General features: G+C 37.5%; 1 protein-coding gene across 5 annotated transcripts in view; it reads left to right on the top strand.

The window, feature by feature from the left end:
* The window catches only part of LOC110451528 (PR domain zinc finger protein 1-like), a 57,470-nt gene extending 51,142 nt beyond the window's left edge, over nucleotides 1-6,328 (top strand). For all 5 annotated transcript variants that reach the window (XM_021499598.1, XM_021499597.1, XM_021499600.1 and 2 more), the window contains one exon: nucleotides 1,203-6,328. In XM_021499598.1, the coding sequence (XP_021355273.1) occupies nucleotides 1,203-3,316 (2,114 nt within the window). In that variant the 3' untranslated portion in view covers nucleotides 3,317-6,328. The remainder of the gene's footprint in view (nucleotides 1-1,202) is intronic.
* The last annotated feature ends 17,467 nt before the right edge of the window (nucleotides 6,329-23,795 follow it).

The following is a 23,795-nucleotide window of genomic DNA, read 5'->3' as shown; positions in this document are numbered from 1 at the left end:
TACAAATTTTATAGATGAAATTAACATTTAGCCCTCCTGTGGACTGTTCCACTCTTTAGGAGTCAGCATAAGTTAGATTTAAATTGAATGACAGTTTTATGATAAGTTTAACTTATGTCTGTATTTTTGAATCCTTGTGTTATGGAAATAAGCCCATGCGAATGTAGCCATTCCCGAGGTCGGATGTCCAGCCATTAAATTGTTTCGTTTCCGATCCATTGATTTATTGTCATTGCAATGATCACAATAATTTTACATAAAAACTCTTCTAAATTGAAATTTTGAAATAAATTTCGAGCTTTCTAATTAACAAGTTTTAACTTTATCATTGAATAATAGTGTCTTTATAGGTTCACTTAATTTGTTTCAATTTAAATATGCTAATCAAAGCATTTCATTCAAACAAAGTTATCTTTTGGAATCGAAAACCAGACTTTTATAAATGAATTTAATTATTCTACTATGATAGATAAATTAATTGAGACTAGATAGGAACTATTGTGTTTTCAAACTGTGTCCGGTTTTGTCTACATTATATTACTGTTCATAGTCTTTTCTCCGAAGTTAATTTTTTAAAGTTTGAATATAATTTGTGCTCTGTGAAAACAGTTAACAACATCTATAGTTTACTGCCTTTCTAATTTATAAAAGAATATTCAAATATTCAGCAGTTGTAATCCGAGTAGTAGGATCCTTACCAACTGATAAAGGAGATCCTTGAATTAATTTGTTCTGCATAATCTTCAACTTCTGGTGTCTCCTTCTGCAAGGCAATTATTTCATTCATCAAAGTTATATTGTGTCTATATCAAGGTATTTACAGCTTTCCCCTAGCTAGACGAAGAGACGTGTGTTTGTGATACAGTTTAAAGACTTGGTTTCATGCAGAGCTATTTTCTCATTTGCTTGGAAACATTTGGGCTACATTAAATTCACAGTTTTAGGATCATAGTAGGGTATATGATGTGTTACAGTAAAAGACCTGATCACACCCCTGTTGATATTGAATCAAGAAAGTGACAAAAATTGCCGGTATACAGTAATTTGATTAGTAGATGTATGTCAGACTAAGTTAGAATATCTACTGAGACAATTTGACAAAGTGAATGTTTTTTTGTTTTAAAACAAGATAAAAAGTAAGATAAAAAATCTGACTTGAATTAACAGCTTTACTAATGTAACATTGTATTGTATCGTTACAGGAAGACAAATGCTGGAACGTCATCTACCATTCCCAAAGAGCTTCCTTCCAATCTGCCCGCCCAACCCGGGCAGTATGTTTAAGGAGGACACAAGTCCCTCTCGCACAAAGACACCTCCACATGAGGAGGAACCCCTGAAGGATGACAGCTGTGACAGTGGGGAATGTATTCGGGAGGATGGCTACGCCATCGACTACAGCATCCACAAGCGGGATGGCAGCCCCACAAGCGATGACCAAGATGTGTACCGTAGTGACAGAAACAAGTCGGGCCATAGCAACAACCTGTCGCTCAACCTGTCGCTGTCTGCGGGTTCCCTACATTCGCCACTCAAGGTTCCCAAACGTGAGCCTCTTAAGGAGCCTAGTCATCCACTGGAACCGTTGTCTCTACAAATGCCTCCGAGCTCTCACGACCTACATCTTGGTGCAATCAAAATGGCTCACAGTACGCCTAAAAAGAGTTCAGGAATTATCGAGAATCTGCTTCTGAAGAAAATGAAGGAAAATGGTGAAGAAATAACTGATAAAATTCTCAAAGGAAATTCGTTAGCTTTTGACTTTAAACCTCCAATGGACATCAAACCTCCTGTGTTACCTCCCCTTCCTGCTCACCCAGCTCATTCTATTCATCCAGCTCACCCAGCTCATCATGCTCATTCAGCACATCTTACTCATGAACAGAAACCTAAATCGGAGGATTTGTCCAAGGATCGGCCAGCTTCAGACCAGTTCAGTCCTTTTAATCCATTCTTCTACTCAAAATTCTTTCCTCCAAGTCCAATAATGGACAAATCTCCAATGTCTCCATTCATGAACCGACCAGATGACCAATACTCAAAACTGATGTCAGGGAACATGAGCAAGTTGGGACCGAATTCGGGACCACCTCTGTACTTCCCGACCCCGACACTTCCGGGCATGTACCCAATGAGCCCCATGAACCCCATGAACTCCATGTATCCATTCAACCCGTACCAAAGTCTAGCTTGGCAGATGTATCCACCTCAATTCCACCCAATGGGAAATCAGCAACAGATGTCGCCACCGTTCCCCCATCCTACACAAGCACCTCCTCATCCTGATCAAGTCCTCAACCTCACCAAGCCAAAGAATGATGGCACGGGTGCCAGAGGTCATAGATCACTGCCATACCCACTGAGGAAACGGGACGGAAAGATGCACTATGAGTGTAATGTATGTTACAAGACTTTTGGACAGTTGTCAAACCTCAAAGTGCATTTACGTACACACACAGGGGAGCGGCCATTTGTGTGCCAGACCTGTGGCAAAGGGTTCACACAGCTCGCTCACTTACAGAAGCACCACCTTGTTCACACTGGCGAGAAGCCACATGAATGCCAGGTCTGCGGCAAGCGGTTCAGTTCCACTAGCAACCTCAAGACCCACATGCGGCTCCACAGCGGGGAGAAGCCATTTCACTGTAAACTTTGTCCAGCCAAATTCACACAGTTTGTGCACCTTAAGCTTCACAAAAGGCTGCACACAAATGAGCGGCCCTACGAGTGTCCTCAGTGCAACAGGAAGTACATCAGTGCCAGCGGATTAAAAACACACTGGAAGACGGGCAACTGTATTCCTCCAGGCATCAACCTTGACTACAACGCCCTTCTCGAAAATACACACCAGGGCGCATTGGATCAGGATCGACAGGAACTGAATGGGGAAAATATGTCTCGTGATAACATGGAATACCATGACATTGAACAATTGAGTGCGAGCGGTGATATCAATGATAACAGTGATATGGACATGCAAAAAAGCATGCAGGGGGACATGACGGTAGACATGTATCGTCGCCTCCACAGCGTTAGCAGTAGCATGGTGGGCAGCGAGGAAGACGAGGAGGAAATGATGATGAGGGAGGAGGAAGAAGAAATGTTACAAATGAAGGAAACTTTCTCCCCGCAGAACTCGGACATTGACGCCGACCAAGACATGCCCAGATCGTATGTGAAATCATTAGACTATAATGCCTCATCACCACCTAAATCAGACAGTCCCAGCCCGCGGGGCTTGATAAGTCCCACAGGGGTTACACTTAGCCCCCCACGGGTTTCGCACAGTATTGAAGCCATCACAGCACAATCATAAAACCAGTCCGCAATGTTTATTTGTTATTATCATCAATGTTCGTTTTTGTTTTGTCAGATATTTATAGAAAAAAGACGATCAAATTTTGAAAGTCCCAATCCTATTGAAACAGCTACTGAGGAACAGTCATTGTTAATGTGTGATTGATGTGTTAACTGTTGTGTCAAGAGTTTACGCGAAAGAGATTTGTATCGGATGTTAGTGAGATATGTATGATATTTAAATATGATATTTATTTAATTAATCATTTATTCAATGATAAATTTGCCAAATTATGTATTCAGTGTTTTGTTTAGATATCCTGTTTCAGTATGTACCAATCGTTGTATCTCACTTTGTGGTTTAAACAGAGCTTTTCCGTGACCGTTTTTTGCGTTACACTGTATTGTTTCTGTTTCTGTAAATCTGTTTTTAATTGAGCTGGTACTTCACTATGAGGACAGACTTTGTCCTTACTATGCTCTCACTATACCAGTATGCATTTACTTCCGAATCAAAAATGAAGATTGTTCCTGATAAATTTTTCTTTTTCAGTTTTTAATGTTTGATCTTTATTTGTTTATTTTTCTATCAATAATTTTATTGCATTTCAATCATCTTGCATTTCTTCCTCTCATTTTCCCTTTTTCTTAATCAAATATCATTTTGTAATACATATTAAAAGTATTGTGTATAATAGAAAAAAGTTACCGATTTTTCACAGTATGTTTCAATGTTATTATTAATTTATTTTCTTGGGGACCGAACTTTAACATAAGGTTAGTGAGAATTTCATACTGTAAATGAGTGTTATAGCGATGGTTTCATTTTTTATCAAGTACATTTTTTTTTGTACTGATGTATTTAAGTTGAATTGTTTAACAGTTTTCCTTTTTGCAGTGCCATAGCTAACACGTTTGATCAAATCAAAGTTGTGTGTTTCTTAATCATTGATTGTTTTAGTATTTAATGTGAAATAGCAGCATAACCAGTGTTTATGTATACTCTCCTACAGTAAGGATACAGTCTATTTAAATTGTATATTTTCCTTTATAGCAAGTTTTATTGCAACTTTAAAGACATTTTTAATTGTCAAGATAGCAATTAATCAAATCTGACTTTACAAAAATTAATTTATGTCTGGTAAAATAAAATGGTTTATGCCATTATTCTGTCCAAGGAGTGCAAATGTATGAAAAATTATTTGCTATAAAGGATAATAGTCAAAGATCAAATATCCGTCCGCATTACTCTAGTATTTTTGTTAAATTTGTATCGTCAGCTAATCTCATAGGAAATTACAAAATTTGTACACACAAAGTGTTAGTGGTAGAGAAATAGGCCTACTGATGTACTTGCAGCTGAAACAGATGTTTCTGACATTATTCCTATTGAAGGGATTTCTTGTTTAAGATACGAGAAAGAACCTACGATGTTCATCTTATTGTAGAGCTCTCATAGCTTAACACGAAAATGGGTTCTGATTGAATTCATCTTTTTTGAAATATTTAATTTCAAAATGTTGATGATATAAGTTAAAAGCATTTATAAATTACATATATATATACCCAGGTAGTCACTTGAGATTGTATCTAGTCTAACAGTTTGGTCCTGGTTAAACCAATGAGAATGCCTCATTGCCAGCATCCTCGTAGCTTTAGAAATCATTTATCTTCATGCATGGAATATAGGTTTTGTATGCCGGCGATTGGTACATGAGGAAGTCAAGTTGTTCATCGTTAAGAATATGATAAATGATGAAAGGTAATTAATTGGTATAGAGGTAATCAGTACAACTTGTCATCTAAACTATCATGGTTATATTTAGTTTTTAAACTTACTTCTTTACAATGCAATGAAAAGTAAACAATCTTTCAAAATACTCATTTGTATAATGAACGTTTTAATTTCAAATTTGAAAATAAACCTCATAATTTTTTTAATTTTTTGTTAAGTATCTAGATTTTAATTTTCATGTGTAATGAATCTGAATCCAGAGCTTGTGGGATTTTTTCATATTTCATTCTGATAAAACATTCAGGTTTAAGTGTTGTTGGGTCTGTCAGCCTCAGAATCGGAGCTATCGTCACGAGTATCAGTGATTTTTGTAATGGTGGATCAATACCACATCACAGGTCATGTTTATATACGGCGGTAACTCTACCTGGGCGATGTGGTCGTACCCAGCAATTCCGCCTCACTTGGGTACAAAGAAAAGCACTTTTATTCCGAGTGCATTATGATGACAATCTAAATGTAGAGACAAGAAAGGCGGTAATTGTTCAGATACTCTGAACTCAGACAGATACATTTGCAATAACTTTATAATATTTACTCAAATCCGTGCTTCATTAATCAGCATCGTTGTAAATTGTCGGTCACAATCCCACAGAAAGCGTCGTTATTTCAAAAGAGTGAAATGTAATCTGGGTCAAATTTCAGACCACTTTCGGTCCCTGATGTGTATAAGATTCCCAGGTAAACTCCCTAATGTCGCGTATGAAATACACTTTTCCAATATTGGAAACGGGAATTAGTGAAAACCTTTTATCGGTAATTGTTTTTAACTGTGGTGACACCATTAGTGGCTGAATGGGAGTCTGACAATCACGCTGAACCATACACTTGTACAAACCTCTTTAACAATGATTTACATCATTTCTCTTATGACCATGTTAACAGGTAAAAATGGAAATTGAAAAGAACTTCTGGTTGTGTTCTGTATTCACCATGTTAACTCCTATTGGTGTTTGATAAGTGATGATTGCGTTTTCCGATACAGAAGCTTTTGTCCGAGTCTGACAATCGCTTGATAACATTCATTGTGAAAGTTGCCGACTTTTTTCGGCAGAATCGTTTTTTGTGAAATTGACTGGTGTGCCATACAAGGATTTTGTCAGTTTGTGCAATTTAGACTTTTATTTATGACAATACATCCGGAGAGAAATGTAAAGGATATTATAGGTGGGTTGTGTTATGAGTACAATAATAAATACCCACAAATCACAAATACCGACACCAACTGTGATTAAACGTAATGAAACCACTTAGGCTTTCAGGCCCAATCATATCATTCATTAATGCACACACAAAAAAATCCTGGCAATTTGACATTTTTCAGCATTGACTTCATCACCCCTATATCTAGCATTTGATTTGTCCTGATCAATATACAGACTAAACTATTGTTATTTCTATGGATTAATGGCTAAAGTCCCATTGTGCACTTATAAAATTGAACACTTTCAAGTTGAAATCCATTTTTATTTATTTTTGTCCTCTCACATGTTGAACATTCACAAGAATTGATTATTTTTCATAACTTTTTTAAATGTTTCTTTTTCTTTCTTTTTGAGCACATTGTTAACTGGTCACAAAATGTTACTGGCACCTGATAGCATTGTTTCTCAGTTCTGGGAACTCACAAAATGATTTTTACTATTTGTTTGTTTTATTCTTAAGCAGAACATTTTTTCTAACTTTGAAAATGATTTTTTCCCCATTATTTCATTGAACCAAGACATTTTCGTGAACTTAATCAATAAATATCTGCCTTTTTGCAGCAAGCGAGACCGAACATATTTGTAGGCAGTGTTCAAATCATATCATTCAATAAATCATTAAGTTCTCATTGCTTCTACACTTGCAATATTTAACTTTTCCATCCCTAATTGACATATGAACATTTCTCCATCAAATATATGGGATAGTTCATTTGATTTATTAGGGTTGTACAGTTTATAACAAACTGGGACCAGTGACATGACAATTCAGGGTAATCAACCTGCCCAACCACTTAGGGCATATTAGACTCTTCTTAATGAATGAGAGCAGAGTCTAATATGTAAACTTAGGGGCGGCAGGAATGAGATAGTTTTGTGTGTAAAACATATGTAATGATAGAGAACAAAACTTACAGCTGTAATCAAAATACCATGTAACTTAGCTGGAGGCCTTTTTAGGCTTTTGTTCCACTATAAGTAATGTACAAATACAAGTTATATTTAACTTATAGGAAATAAACAAAATACTGAGTAATAAAACCATAAAATGAAATGTATTTGACTTTGTTGTTGATTTCGCTGGACATGTTGTATTAGAGATAGCCCTGGTGCCAATCATATCTAGAGTTAACATGTTGACTCATTCACCCCTACAGACACGTTTGAACTCTACCAATTCCAAAGGTTGGAATAGATCATTATGAAATTTCAAGAGTGAATGAGTTAATAAATAGGTAAACCTTGTTATAATCCTCCTATTTCATTTGCCATTTTACTGCCATAATTTTTCAACGTCTTCTTTTCCTTTCGTGATCACAATTATTTTATACATATGAATTCCTCAGTATGGAGCCAAATCCCTTTATGATGGCAAAATGTTACTAGGCAAATGGTGGCAGTATAACAAGGTTTTGCAGTTTTTCACCTGATTTGATGAATTATACTTTACCTACATGACATTTTGAATGAATTGGACATGGTAGTACCCTGGATATCTGACAGAATAAGGCTGCATAACGCAAGGACCAAGTACTGGAGTAAGTGGGATATCTATTATAAACATCGCACAGACAATACCTGGGGAAATGTAGATTTGATGTCTGCATGAAAAAGGATCATATTTTAATGACACAATGTCATTTGTATACTGGATATCTGAATGAAAATATCAAAGTGACATTGGATATCTTGATGACACCGGGTCAAATGTCAACATGATATTAGGGCACATTTGTTCAAAGCCTATTCAGTGAAGCTAATCCTTCATCTTATATATTTTCAACAATTTTGAAATTTATAATTAAACCTGCATGAATAGTGATCTAAAATTACTTTTCATACACCTAGAAATACAAAAAAATGGTTTTTGAAATTTTTCAGATATTTTTCAAAACGAGCATTTAGACAATTTGTGTGAAGAATTAGCTATGCATAAGGCAACAGCATCCAGAATAGCACATCATAAAATAAAGACAGAGTATATTTTGCACAGTCAAAAAGGATAAAGGCTATCAATGAAAAAAAACGGTCAAAGGGAGAAATCAGTACTACACATGAGACAGAGTTGACAGATTATCTGTATAACAAGTTAGAATGTGTTTACTGGATTTCTATTTGGTTTAAGAGAATATGTTGACAGGATATCTGTATGACATGCTACAGTGTGTTGTCAAGATATCTGTATGACATGAGCAAGTGTGTTGACCAGATATCTGTTTGACATGAGACAGTGTGTTAACCAGATATCTGTATGACATGAGACAGTGTGTTAACCAGATATTTGTATTACATGAGACAGTGTGTTGACCATATATCTGTATTACATGAGACAGTGTGTTAACCAGATATCTGTATTACATGAGACAGTGTGTTGACCAGATATCTGTACGACATGAGACAGTGTGTTAACCAGATATCTTTACGACATGAGACAGTGTGTTAACAAGATAAATGTTTGATATGAGACAATGTGTTGACCAGATATCTGTATGACATGAGACAGTGTGTTGACCAGATATCTGTATGACATGAGACATTGTGTTGACCAAATATCTGTAGGACATGAGACAATATGTTAACCAGATATCTGTATGGCATGAGACAGTGTTTTGACCAGATATATATATGACATGAGACAGTTTGTTAACCATATATCTGTATGACATGAGACAGTGTGTTGATCAGATATCTGTATTACATGAGACAGTTTGTTTACAAGATATCTGTTTGACATGAGACAATGTGTTGACCAGATATCTGTACGACATGAGACAGTGTGTTAACCAGATATCTGTTTTACATGAGACAGTGTGTTAACCAGATATCTGTATGACATGAGACATTGTGTTTACCAGATATCTGTATGACATGAGACAGTGTGTTTACCAGATATCTGTATGACATGAGACAGTGTGCTGAACAGATATTTTTACGACATGAGACAGTGTGTTAACCAGATATCTGTATGACATGAGACATTGTGTTTACCAGATATATTTACGACATGAGACAGTGTGTTAACCAGATATCTGTATGACATGAGACATTGTGTTTACCAGATATCTGTATGACATGAGACAGTGTGTTTACCAGATATCTGTATGACATGAGACAGTGTGTTAACCAGATATCTTTACGACATGAGACAGTATGTTAACCAGATATCTGTATGACATGAGACAGTGTGTTAACCAGATATCTGTATTACATGAGACAGTGTGTTAATCAGATATCTGTATGACATGAGACATTGTGTTTACCAGATATCTTTACGACATGAGACAGTGTGTTAACCAGATATCTGTATGACATGAGACAGTGTGTTAACCAGATATCTGTATGACATGAGACAGTGTGTTAACCAGATATCTCTATGACATGAGACAGTGTGTTTACCAGATATCTGTATGACATGAGACATTGTGTTTACTAGATATCTGTATGGCATGAGACAGTGTGTTAACCAGATATCTGGTAAACACCCTGTCTCATGTCATACCGATATCTGGTTAACATACTGTTTCATGTCATAAAGATATCTGGTTAACGCACTGTCTCATGTCATAAAGACATCTGGTAAACACAATGTCACATGTCATACAGATACCTGGTTAACACACTGTCTCATCTCATACAGATATCTGATTAACACACTGTCTCATCTCATACAGATATCTGTATGGTTGACAGGATATCTGTATGACACGAGACATTGTGTTTACCAGATATCTCTATGACATGAGGCAGTGTGTTAACCAGGTATCTGTATGACATGCTACAGTGTGTTGTCAAGATATCTGTATGACATGAGACAGTGTGTTTACCAGATATCTGTTTGACATGAGACAGTGTGTTTACCAGATATCTTTACGACATGAGACAGTGTGTTAACCAGATATCTGTATGACATGAGACAGTGTGTTTACCAGTTATCTGTATGACATGAGACAGTGTGTTTACCAGATATCTGTATAACATGAGACAGTGTGTTAACCAGATATCTGTTTGACATGAGACAATGTGTTGACCAGATATCTGTTTGACATGAGACAGTGTGTTTACCAGATATCTTTATGACATGAGACAGTGTGTTAAACAGATATCTGTTTGACATGAGACAATGTGTTGACCAGATACCTGTTTGACATGAAACAATGTTGTAACCAGATATCTGTATTACATTAGACAGTGTGTTGATCATATATTTGTATTACATGAGACAGTGTGTTGATCATATATCTGTACTACATGAGACAGTGTGTTGACCATATATCTGTATGACATGACACTGTGTTTACAAAATATCTGTATGACGTGAACACTTGATGGCCGAATATCACTTTTAAATAATAATTTTTTAATAATGTAGATTTACGAAGTGTGTATTATAAAGATACACCGGTGTTGAACAGGTAAACAAATTTTATCTTTTAATCGAACGAAATAGAGAATCTGTTTTTATTACGTCTCCCAAATGACGAAACTGTGTCGTCTGCTCACAGAAACCCGACTCCAATGCCTGTGTACAATGCATCGTAGAAAACATTGCAAAAGCATCAGACGATCTGTAACACACCTGATCATATCAGATCGTCAATGTCTCAAATTACTGTTTTCAATGTTATCATATATCTATGAAATATATCTGAACGTTTATTAATGGACATGAATTCATCTGTTGCGATTGTACAGAATCTGTGGCGTCATATTTAGCTACGTTTTCCAGGATGCTGTTGGGAAGGTCCATTTCGTGAGATCAGGATTTTTCCACACGAAACCTCCAGGAGAGTACAGCGCGAATTCAAACATCTCAATATAGAAATCTTCGTTTTAGAGGCGCCCGCGTAGCGAGCCCTTGTTCGGGTGGATTCATTTAAGAGCGGGTCCATGACAAGGGGACAGGGGGTTCAAAAAGCATTTTTTTTCTTCTCTTTGAAACTTAAGGGGATTCGCCTGCGTACCAGGGTATGGACAGGTATGGGCCTGACTTTGATGCAATGCAAAGCCTTACTTGACACGTGTACGCAATTTATAATAATATTAATGTTTAGTATTTATATTGGATTTTTCTGGCAGTGTTTTGAGTAAGGGACATAAGCAGGAGTATTTTTATTTAGAAAAAAAAATCTATAGATTTTGAACGATCATTTAGTTTTGTCTCTCAATTCCTTCCTTTTCCTTCCTCCCTGCCCCTCCTGTCTTTCTACTCATCTCCATTCTTCTCTCAAGTCTATCGAATAAGAGTTATATAAAATGCCTGACGGACAGTACAACTACCTACGCCTTTAACTGTCCGTGCGACCGAGGAAGACTTAATCATCAACAGGCATACAGACCAAGTACGCCCTTCTAGTACTAGTACTAGTACTGTCCACGGTCGGAGAGGTGCGCACAATGCCAGCGCGGCCGACAGCGATAGAGTTGAGAGTCAGTAAAGCTTCACACGAGATTGTCCATAGATAACTGGGTATGTCACACGTACAATTGCTTTGTTGATATAGTACCTCGGTAAAATCACTCCAAGTCATTGTTCTCCAATTATCAAAATCTTCTCCATTCGACGAATTTATTTTAACGCACTCGAGCGGACTAATATGCCACTAAATACGAAAAAGTCTTGTGTTTCAATTCAACTCGGCAGGGAGGCAAAATACAATTCCGTATCAATACCGCGTTTGAAGTATTGCCAATGTTTTTGCAATATGTTGCATTGTTTTATGCATTTTATTTCACTAACAGGCCTATATATAAACACACCGATTGATACCATCTACAGAGGGTATTTAATTAATTGACCGGTGCCCTTAAGCTTCCTTACTTGTTCCTGGTGTAGACCCCAACACATATATTTGTCAAGTCCAGTTTGTGATTGTCTTCGGCCAGCTGAAAGTGCATAACGTTCTATAAATTATTATTTGAGGTATACAATATCTTGTCGGATTCCTCTCTGAACAAGGTTTGCTCCGGTGCTTTGCGTTGGCCGAGATGTTCTATGTGTCCCAACCCCAGGGCCAACATGTCAGCTTCAAGAATGAACAGCGCTAATGCTTAATTCAGAGACATTAGTTGTGTAACTACAATACAGCCATTTTAGTCTTTGAATAAGCCTTCAATTTCAAGTTATCAAAATATTTTCCATTTGACGAATTCGTCTATTTTAACGCATTGGAGCGAACTTATACTACTAAAAACGAAAAGGGCCATTCGTACACTCTGTAGGTATCGGGTAACGCCGATAGACCGAACTTAAGTCTATTTCAACATCTTATAAACTTCTTTTTTTTTGTTCATATACAGACTATACTGAAAATGTATACAAATTAGTTCACAAAGTGTTGGAATCTGTCAGCACTTTCCGTAAACGAGAGCCGCGCAAACAGGAACCCGATTAGAGAACATCGTTCACGGAAAATGACGTCGGTTTCCAATCGCATTGGCACCAGTAGCGTTCAGTCGGTGGTACTATGCTGGACATGAACGTGTAAAGAAAATCAAAAATGAGTATGTAAATAAGTTCTGATGTTTTATTTCTTTAAAGATATATAACAAATAAGCGTATATTAACAATGTATTCAAAATGAAGAAAGTAAAATATCAGAAATATGGCAACGTAGCCGAGATTTACACAAAACCGCGAGGGAAATACAGAACCGGAGTGAAATTACTACATAGTCTCGGTCTGTGTATTTATAATGAAATAAGTTAATTTCAAATATCGTCATATATCATATATACAGTGAAGAAAATGTCCGAGAGAATTACAGATCGACGATAAGATTGATGCAGCTCCCGTCTGACATGCGAAGGTCATCTGAGGTATAGTTAGGAAATACACGTGTAACAACTTAGGTATGGCTCACACAAAGACCAAGTGTTGATTTACAAAGACGTCGCCACCCCCAGTTTTCCCGTCGCCACAGTAGCATGTATACCGTGTTATACATACATGCTATCTGTATGTGGGAACGTGGGACATATTTGCGGCCATCTTGAATTTTAAGGTCATTTAAACTTCCGGGATATAAAGAGATGTGTTGTCTTTTCAGAAATACGACCTAGTCGTTAAGCTTTGAAATTGAATTTGGAAAATCCTAACAATTCTTCACTGGAGAAAGAGAGAGAGAGAGAAAAGACGAATACCAATGTTTTGCCGTTATAGGAATTGTGTCGTCATCGTACAAGGTCACGGGACCTTTAATGTAAGTTTCATGTTGGACAATATAAGTTAATTTTGATCAGTGAAAGGTCACAGGGCTGAAATGAAGGCAATATGCATATGCAACTTAAAGATAGCAAAAATTTAAAAAAAAATACATTGAGGACTGAAACGCTTGAAGATTTTGTAGTGTGTGTTTATTTTAGTGTTCCCCGTGGATATTGGATTTTAGGGTAAATTTATTGATTTTCTAGTTTCTGTGCCCCTAGGTACTTTTAGTTATATAGGAAAGGCCTTGAAAAATGGGGATACAACTAACCATTTTGGGGATAAAATATCCATATTGTTGTTTTTTTCGAAAACATTAGATAGTTCACATTTTCCGAGATGTTTTTCACTCGGATATTTTAGAAATCCAAAAGCCATATTTTCTTTTTAGTATCAGAGCTTTACCGAATAAGTCATCAATTCATGAAATGAAAATCAGGTAGAAATGTACCGTAATTATATCAGCGCTTAACGGGTTTAATAATATCGTGGAAAAAACAACTTTGTCCAGTCGAAATCATTTCTTCTTGAATGAATAACAGACGGATGCCTTGTGTAGTCGTTTGTTATCTCGCGATATTGTAAAGTTCATCAGTTCTGAAATGTTGAACATAATATATATTTTAGATATTATTTATATTCACACAATATAATGAATACCCCATGTAAATAAATTAACCTCATTGATAAGTCGAAAATCTCTATAAATAGTCATCATAGTGTTCTTTTGACCACAACTAAAACATATTAATCATTCAAATTTCCGTTTTCTGGTTTTAGTTTCATGAGAAATTTTGACAGATTTCGTTTGCTTTCACACATTTAAATGATCTTATCAATTAATAGAACACTGATTATTCATCCTACGACTATTTTTGACCTTGTTATCTATATTAACACATACCCATTGTGCAATCGGGCGTTGACGAAAATAAATGCGGTAAGCCGGCGTGTGGAAAGGTTACCCGCTATATTCCTGATATAGTATAATACCCGCTATCTCAGTGATATCTACACCAAATATTATAGCTCTACATGCTATTTGGCCACAATGAACGGTTTTTGACGTTCTGCAAAGTCAAAGTAATTTGTAATAATTGTGGCAAAAGATAGGAATGCCCATAGGAATGTGAAAAATGTGTCTTATCCGCTCTAGTGTTTTTAGAGGTGGATCAATTATTTGAAATTGAAATCCATTTTCAATATATTGATCTAATCAGTATCTATTACTTTCACGTACGTTTACGAAAGAGCCGAGACGATACGCTTGAATGGTTACAGATATTTCCAATCGAAGTCATTATGAGTCATTACCATAACTATTGCTGATATCGTGAACCCAACGGTCAGGACGTATTATTTGGTGACGTAAGGACCAAGAGTCGACACAATTCTCATTAGATGAATAAGTTCTGACAATTTCTTCATTTCAGTGTAACATGTAGGATACGGGGCAACTACCTAGACATGTTTCGAACAGGAAAGACGCCCCATATAATTATCAATCCGAGAGGTTGGGATTAGGGTAATTCAGGGCACCCGCCCCTAATTCTGTTATAAAAGTGTTTTTTTCTATTTGGAGACCTGTACGCTCTTATGCCCTGATCTGAACACATTTACCGTGTCCTCATTTGAATCTCACATGATGCTATCATCTGCACACCCCTATTGTTCTCTGATTTGACCATCCCATTGTTCTCTCAATGGAACGCTCCATTGCGCTCTCATTTGACTCCCTTTTTGCGCTCTCATTCGACTCCCCCATTGAGCTCTCATCCCCATTGTGCTCTCACGGGAACATCCCCATTGTGCTCTCGGTTGAACCCTCCATTGAGCTCTCATTGGACTCCCCCATTGAGCTCTNCCCACCCACCCAGCCCCCATTGTGCCCTCATTTTAACACTCCCTTAACGCTCTCATTTTAACATACTCATTATGCTTTCATTTGACTTCCCCATTCTTTTCTCATCTGAAATTCCCAGTTGTTTTTTCATTTGAACATATCCCATCGTTCTCTCATTCTGTCCTTTCATCTGAATAAGCAATCATTACTAACAAATCCGGAGCTATATTTTCTTGTTTAGTTTAGATGAGTGGTGTATATCTGAAAACACAATAAACACTGACACCAAATCCCACCCATGTTCTCTAGAGTACACGAAGACCGGTGCCGAGCCTCGCGTGATGATCAAAGGTCCTTTGGTGTCTCCCACCAAGTCTGTTTGACCGTGGGACTTTTTTATCCTTCGTGTTTACAGACAAATTTACTCTTTATTTACTTTTTCTTCTTTCTTAGAAGATAATGTGTTTGCATCATCATCTTACATAGTATCTATTTCTTGCCAACCTATCCGATGTGATTTATGAATGGAGCGCGTGATAGTGTTCCATTAATTGGGCGCCTTCCCTTTCTGTCATGGCGGCATGCCGACCAACCGAATGACGTAGCTCGCGTGACTCGGCCGATCATAGTGCTACAGTTACTATCGAGTCGATCACCATTGCCTAATGTTGCGATGAGAAATATTTCCTATTTATATTAATTTCTTTTTAATTTTACTATCTAAACTAAGATAGCAGGCATGAAAACGGAGCGAGTGGTGTTGTATCTCTCGTCTGATCGGCAGTCGCTTTTTCTGATAGTTCCGATTCGATCTCATCAGATATTTATCAAAATATTTCTTTTATTTTTTCGTAAATTGACCATATCGTGATTTTTAAATCCTTTCAAACAGACGCAATCCATCCCGTACTGACACAATGATGGCAATTGTGTTTTACCTGTATAAAAGTCAACTTACTTTGTGAGGATGTTTCCGTATTCATCAGCTTCGTAAATGAAAATTTCTTTTAGGTGTCAAATTTTAAGTTCGTTTCTTTCGGTGATTGTCTTCTAATATCAAGGATATAGCGACAAAACGGAAGAAACGTACCGGACCTCAGTCATAGCGCCATTGGTATAAGGAAGATATTAACTTTCCATTGCCCAGTAGGAGTGTTAAAACGGCATTGCTATTAGAGCACTACAAGTCAGATACCAGCGCAGATCTCAGAGCGCCCAACAAGAGTGATATTTCAGAATTTGTAACCAGGACTGTTGTTTAAAGGTTCATCTAACACAACCAGTCAAATGTTTATATGTTATGTTTTGCTGACGTCACGATATCTTCTCGCACATATGTGATCAGTTCAGAGGTTCCCGGGTTCGAATCCCAAATATACTTGTCGCTTTTATTGTTTTCTTGCACATAGTTGACTTGTCATTTGACTGATGAAGGCGTGGCAGGGTATGTATCGTCATATGTTGTAGTCTTCGAAACGTCACACATAAACATTTTACTGGTTGTGCTATACAAACCAATTAAGCAGTCTAGCGAGATACCGGAAGTTCTCTCAGAGCGCCAGTTAAATGGGATGATAACGGTACTATTCTCAGATTATTCAACCAAAGGAAGATATCAGAGACCCCTCTAAGACCACACAAAAAGAATAATACTGTTACAAATCTTCGATCCCTCTGTGGAAGTGAGATACAAGACGTTCTCCCAGAGAGTCCACTGGATTTTGAATAAAGGAATTGCATCGAACGCCCAATAGAAATGACGTGAACTTAAATCGGAGCGCTTACTATGGCAAAATAGAATTGAGGATAGAACAAAGAAAATACTGTATGAACACCCAATGGCAGGAAGATAACAGGACTGCTGCCAATGTGTTCAGTGAAAGTGAGGTACCGGAAATGATGTCAGAGCGATTGACGAAATTGAGGTACCTGAAATGATGTCAGAGCGATCGACGAAAGTGAGGTACCGGAAATGATGTCAGAGCGCTCGGTGGAAAAAGAAGTACCAGAAACGATGTCAGAACGCCCAGTGAACTGATGTTAGAGTGCAGACGGCAATCTTACCAAGAATTGTTGTTCGTGTTAATGTTAAGATGATATGTCATTGTATGTAGCAATCATGTCGTCGTGTGATCAAGTGTTTGTATGTGGCCGTACAGAGCAACCCTCAAGTTTGCTCCTTTATAAGTGGATGTAGATGGTAAACATTAATTGATAAAGACTTAGTTTGTTCAAAATGACGTAAAAGGCGGATTGATCGAGTGTTAACACTTCGGCCTTCCACACAGGCGGCCGGGGTTCGATCCTCGAAGTCGTCGCACGCATGGATTATCAGAGAACGCGTTTTTCTCCTGCCAACACAACTCCAACAACCCAGGTGGAGTATAAAATGGTCTGGGGTGGATGTTGCGGTATCTGTGCTGTAGCATTCAAGTGAGGTGGCACTATAAAAGATGCCGTTGGAAGCACGGTCCCACTACAAACAGAACACATTATATCTCCAGCAGACACACAGACATACACACATAGCATAGGGAGATATTAGCCAGGTGGTATAGGACTAGTAGTTAGCGCCTTATAAGGCAGTTCATGCGAATTCCTCAAAAAATGGATTGGTTAATGTATATGCTAATGATATTGATTGTAAATCTATGTACTGTAAATCGCTTTAGAGTGGCCTATGTTAGCTGCATCAAATGTCTTTTATCATTATTATTATTAAAACAGCTAAAACTCATTCGAACACATTCGAACACTTTTCAAATAAGAAATGATTCTGTCCTATTGTGAGCCATATTGCTAGTTTTAGCTCTTCTCGGTGACAAATGGAAAGTGATGATATCCATGTAGTTTGCGGTGGGAACGAGTTTTACTTTCTAGTAGATTGGTATGATAAGGTTTACTTGGTAATCAATCTGCCGAGACAGGAAGTTGATTTTACTTGTTTGGTGTGTTCTTTGAATAAAAGGTAATTATATCGAGTGATCTGTTCAACAGGAGATTATTGTACGTGTCGGGTAGTTTTAAACAGCTGGCTGTGGTCAGACACTCCGGAGAATCGTAAATGAACTAGTACAAAGTTTATCTGATAAAAATTACAGTGAAACTTTTTTTCAAATTTAAAAAATAGAAGCTTTCTTTGTAAAAAACAAACTTCTGTAACATTCATTCGGATGCAACGCGTATTACAGATAAGATTGTTACTCCTTTGTTCGGTGAAAACTCCAGAGCGCATACATGGAGAAATTCGCCATTCAACGAACGTTTTCAAATGTGGCAATTTTCTTTTAAGTGATTTTTTTCGTTGTTTGGAGCGTGAAAATGGTTCTGACGAACAAAGCTCGAAGATGGTATCCTTGAGGATCGGGCAGCCTATCTTTGGGTCGTCTACCCGGGTCGTCCAAGGGTAATAGTTGCCGTATCTGTTTTGTACTGTAGTGTGAGAAAGTATGGCTGCGACTATACTGGGTAGTTAGGCAACAAAGCTTTAAAAAAAAATGAAAAATTAAAGTGCACATAGTTATTCTCACAAAATGTGTGTTTTACTATAAATAACATTCCCAACTCCAGTGAAATGGAATTTATGGAATTTAATTTTCAACATTTTGAACACTTTGACATCAATGTCAAGACTAAATGTCAACTAAAGACATGGAACACGCGATTAAAGACGATATTTAAGACTTCATCACTAATTAACTGTTATGGTCAAAGTCTTCCCAAACGACGAATCCTGTTGTTTTTGTTGTTGATTCTGTCCTGTTCAATACCCCCACGTTTCTACCAAGAAGACACTGAAGGGTTCAGACCTGATCTTCTGCTCCCGTTACAACACTCGAGGTCGGTCTTTTCTGCCTTTCCAACTCTTCCCGTCAGCGGTGTCTCCCAAGTCACCCGTCTTAATATGACTTGAGCTGCAGCGAGGTCGCTTACCACCAATCAAATACCTTTGTGTAATTACATTTTAAGAGATGTAGAGTGCGTAGAGGCATTTAAAAAATGATTTTTTTATCATGATTTGACATTGGCGTCACCATTTCAATAATACAGTAACAATACGCATCTCTTGCTCTTTTCGAAATAATTCCAATATCAAAACGCACTAATGAAGTACTCGTACAATAAGAACTAACGATAGAGAATCGGTTAACAATGACTCCAAGGAAATAAAGTGTTGTAACTTTAACTTTGTTATCGATGCTTAATTAGTACTTGTATTTGAGCAAAATGACGAACAACGTTAACCCATCAAAAGTAGATTTTTATCGGTCATTGACAAAAACCAAAACATTTCACAAACGAATCCAGTAAAACAAAAACAAAACAAAAAACGAAGAAAAACATTTCCCACGAATTCGATGTTGTTCTTCGAACATCAAACAGTATTAACTAGGTCGGCTATTCCTTACCATTGTGAGAAAGCGCCACCCATTCTTGTACTCCTAGCAACGGAATAGATACCAAGGAAATCAGATCGTTTCGGAGGTGAAATTGACACCTGAAAGTGATCGCCCTATGTACTCGATGTGCTCAATAACAATAGAAAGGTCCCTTTTTGATCACCTCTACCGTTTGATTTCAGAACTTACCCACAGGTGCGAAATTCAAGCTGATCTATCGATGATCAGTTCCATTAAAAATTAGCGGGTTTTCCCCTCTTTTGATAGTGAACATTTACCATGTCTTTGTATTTGGGTGGTTGTTTTAGAAAGGACGCTTACAGATGTTTGAGTAACGTTGGACAAGGGATCAGTGACGTGTGTTAAGTAGGGGTCGTGCTCCAGCGCCAAAGATCGTTGGTGTCCCCTCTCGCGGGTGTTCTGGGCTGGACATTGTGTTCAACCAATGGAAAGTGAAAGTTTACAAATTGGTTCATTGGTTCATTGTAGTTGACGCCGTTGTAAGCGTCGGGTCGCTTCTTAAGGTGCTTCTGCATGTAATCCACTTTACTTCCGGTTTCGTTTGGAGACATTTAGACATTTATTACTCAATACTAGTGAAATTATGTACATGTGCAGTAGGTGGTAAAAGAGTTGCATACTCATTTCATTTAAAATATGGGTATTCAGTTATAAAAAAGGACTAGCAGGCCTGTATAAATCACAAGTCTCCGAAAGAAATGGTTTTTATGCAATTTACTAAGTATGCACACATTGTGACTAATTAATTTCAGACCTGGTTTTAAAATGACAGTTAAGCTTTTGGTACATGGTACTACAGTATTGTTAGCGTTATGGTTTTGTTGTACCAACTAGTTTGTTTCTCTTAAGCATAAAACATTCGCATGTATTCCGTATTTAAAAAAAAAAGGTGGATATCGGATTAAAAAGCATTGTTACTCTCGAGATATGAAAAACCTTCATCCCATTTCCAAACCAACCGCTCTCCAGATGCGCCTGAACATAACTTTTACAAGTTGAAGATTGTGAACTAGATGAAGAAGTATCATTTTATCAGAACTAATATTCCAGACAATTATTCCTATGCCAACGGGACATACCAAAGTCCTAAAATTGGTAGTTGTTATTCCCTGCTTAACGTTCAGCATTTAGGAGAATGTCAACTACTGGTTCACCTGTTGTCAGTATAATGAGACCGGGCGGATTCAAAGCTGTGCTGGGTGACTTCGACATGGTATTTCAGTGAGATAGCACTATAAAGTCGGCATCAGATCCGTGCTATCACAAGGAGGCAAGCACGCCAACATACCCTGTCCCATACACACATGCAAGCACGCATACACAACACACATGGGGGCACGTCCTTAAATGACCTTAGCTGTTAATAGGACGTTAAACAAAATTAAACCAAACCAAACCAATCCAATCCAATGCCAAAATCAAAATCAGGTCAAGGTCAAAATTGAATTAAAGTATGATTCAAACTTATGCCTCAATCAAGAAAAAATTGCACGGAACAGGATCACTGTCACAGTCATGAAATTACTAATCAGGATCACAAATTGATCAAATACCATCAAAACAGTATCATATTCAGATCTAGGTCCTATTTATATTAAAGTCACTATTAAATCATTGCCATATTTAGGAAAAAATTGTCATACTGAGGTCGCAATCACATCAAGGTCAAAACCAGGTAAAGATCACAGTTGTGTCAAATCATATGTAAGTTACGCAATTCCGACCAAGATCCCATTAGGATCCGGGTAACGCTGTCTCAACTGGTACTTGTTGTAGTCCGCTACAGCTATATAAGTATGGATATAGACGTTATATAAGCGACAAGCAGGCTAACTAGATCAAAGTCACGTGTATCTAAGGAAATATTAACGCCACACTGAGAAATTGCACAACGTCATCTCTAAATTCATAATCAGAGAATGGTCATACCCAGATAAAGGTCACAAACAGAGTAAGGTCAAAGGCCATAACTAAGCGTCAAAGGGTCACAAAGAGAGAAAAGCAACAAACTGAGCAAGGTCAAAAACAAAGCAAGGTCCAAACAACAGAGCAAGGTGAACATTTTTTTGTTCTTTTGAGTTCTGATTTCCTATAGTCGCATATGTAAAACAAGCGTCAGCTGTAGAGAACTTCCCTTTAGCTCAGCATCGGGCTGGATAGACAAGGGTCGCATCTTCGAGCCCCAGCGACGGCACTATCTTTATCACTATTCCTCGTCCTATTACAAATTGGTGCCGTTGACCCTCCCCGTTTAAGGTAGGATAACCCTTGGCATGGAGTCAAAGAACCTAGGTTGGTGTTAGAAAAAAAGGCGGGAATAGTGACGGCACTATCTTTGTCCTATTACACATTCATGTCGATTAACGACCAAAGGGAAACAACTCCTACACTATATTATCACGGGGGAAAAAGAACGACACCCATTATTGTTTTCTCTGTAGTATTTTTTACCAACAATTATAGCATTTTTAGAAATATTTCTTTTTATACAGATTCTTTTTCTCGAAGATTTTTTAGCATTAAAAAAATCTCAAACAGCACGAACCTAATTCTGTGCTAACAGTAAAAAAATCGCTTGTTCAATCTTGCCACTTAAAGTTCATGTTAATATTATTGATATTATTTCAAAAGTTGCATACATCAGAGACGTATATTACATATATGTATGAAACAACCTGCACTAAAACTTCAAACACATACATTACAATATGGCCTTATTTTAGTTAAATATCAACATTTTGTAATGTTTTATCGTTTTAGCGGACCATTTATCCCTAGCCTTTACTGATGGAAGGGAAGTAACTCGAAGTAAGTCATTGTAAAACACGTGCTTGTTCGCGCATCTTGTTTAGTCGTCTGCTGCCCGTCACCATTACAGTGCCTTAAGTTGTCGAGACTTCAATGTCAGCAATACAGTGGACGTTCTAAGAGAGGTAAATTGTAGACGAACTTTGATCAGAGACGTATAAAACAATTCTTTTTAATTCCTTAATAAGTTTATATCTCTGTTTGGATATATAGCAATGGGGGACAGTTGTGTCGGGGAAGGCACAGGGATTAGACTCGTCTGCCAATGCACCCATAAAATAATCATGGGTGTATTGACAGACGAGGCTAGTACCTGTGGGGAAGGGAAGGTGAAACTTTCATACCAGTGTTACCCGAAAATCCTTATGTATATTGGGATCTCTAAGACTTATAGCTGATTATTAGAAGTTTCAACCCGGTAAAAAGTGCTACCCCAAATATTTGTCGTGTGGTGTGTCGTGAAGGGTATTTGGTTATATCAGCCCAAGGTAATATCGGCCAGGCCTATTTTACCCAAGTTAAATCGGCCCAAGTTAAAATCGGCCCTACTATGTATCTATATGTTAAATACATGGGATTTATACATTTATAAGTAGAATTATATGGGTAAATCGAGGCCGTTTTTACCTTGGGCCGATATAACCATAAATCTCGTGAAGCCTTGCATTGTTACTTGACGTCATAACTAAAAGATTGACCTCTGACATAACGTCCATGGTGTAATTACCCACCAGTGGGTACAAACGTAACCAACTTTTTTTTACCACCTCCCAGCAGGTTTCTCTAAAGAGTTGGGAGTGAGGAAAACCTATAGTGGTTGTGGGAGAATAACCTTTGCATAGGACTATTAGACTAGTTTTTAGGTCACCTGAGCTTTAGCTTTACATTTTAAACTTAAAGTCAAGTTCTGCTGGGCCGATTGAACTGAAAGTTGGTAAGAATGATCTACTCATGGTCCTGACAAAGTGTTGTTATTTTTCAGGTCAATCAGAAATCCAATATGGCCACCTTGGCCGCCATTTTGAAAAACTATTTCAAACTTGAAGTCAAGTTCTGCTAGGCCGATTGAACTGAAAGTTGGTAGGAATGATCCACTCTTGGTCCTGACAAAGTGTTGTTATTTTTCAGGTCAATCAGAAATCCAATATGGCCGCCTTGGCCGCCATTTTGAAAAACTATTTCAAACTTGAAGTCAAGTTCTGCTAGGCCGATTGAACTGAAA

Source organism: Mizuhopecten yessoensis, unplaced genomic scaffold (assembly GCF_002113885.1).
Source record: "Mizuhopecten yessoensis strain PY_sf001 unplaced genomic scaffold, ASM211388v2 scaffold6135_1, whole genome shotgun sequence".
Lineage (NCBI taxonomy): Eukaryota > Metazoa > Mollusca > Bivalvia > Pectinida > Pectinidae > Mizuhopecten > Mizuhopecten yessoensis.
The sequence above is the reverse complement of the archived record's forward strand: the minus strand, read 5'-3'. Positions and strand labels throughout refer to the sequence as shown.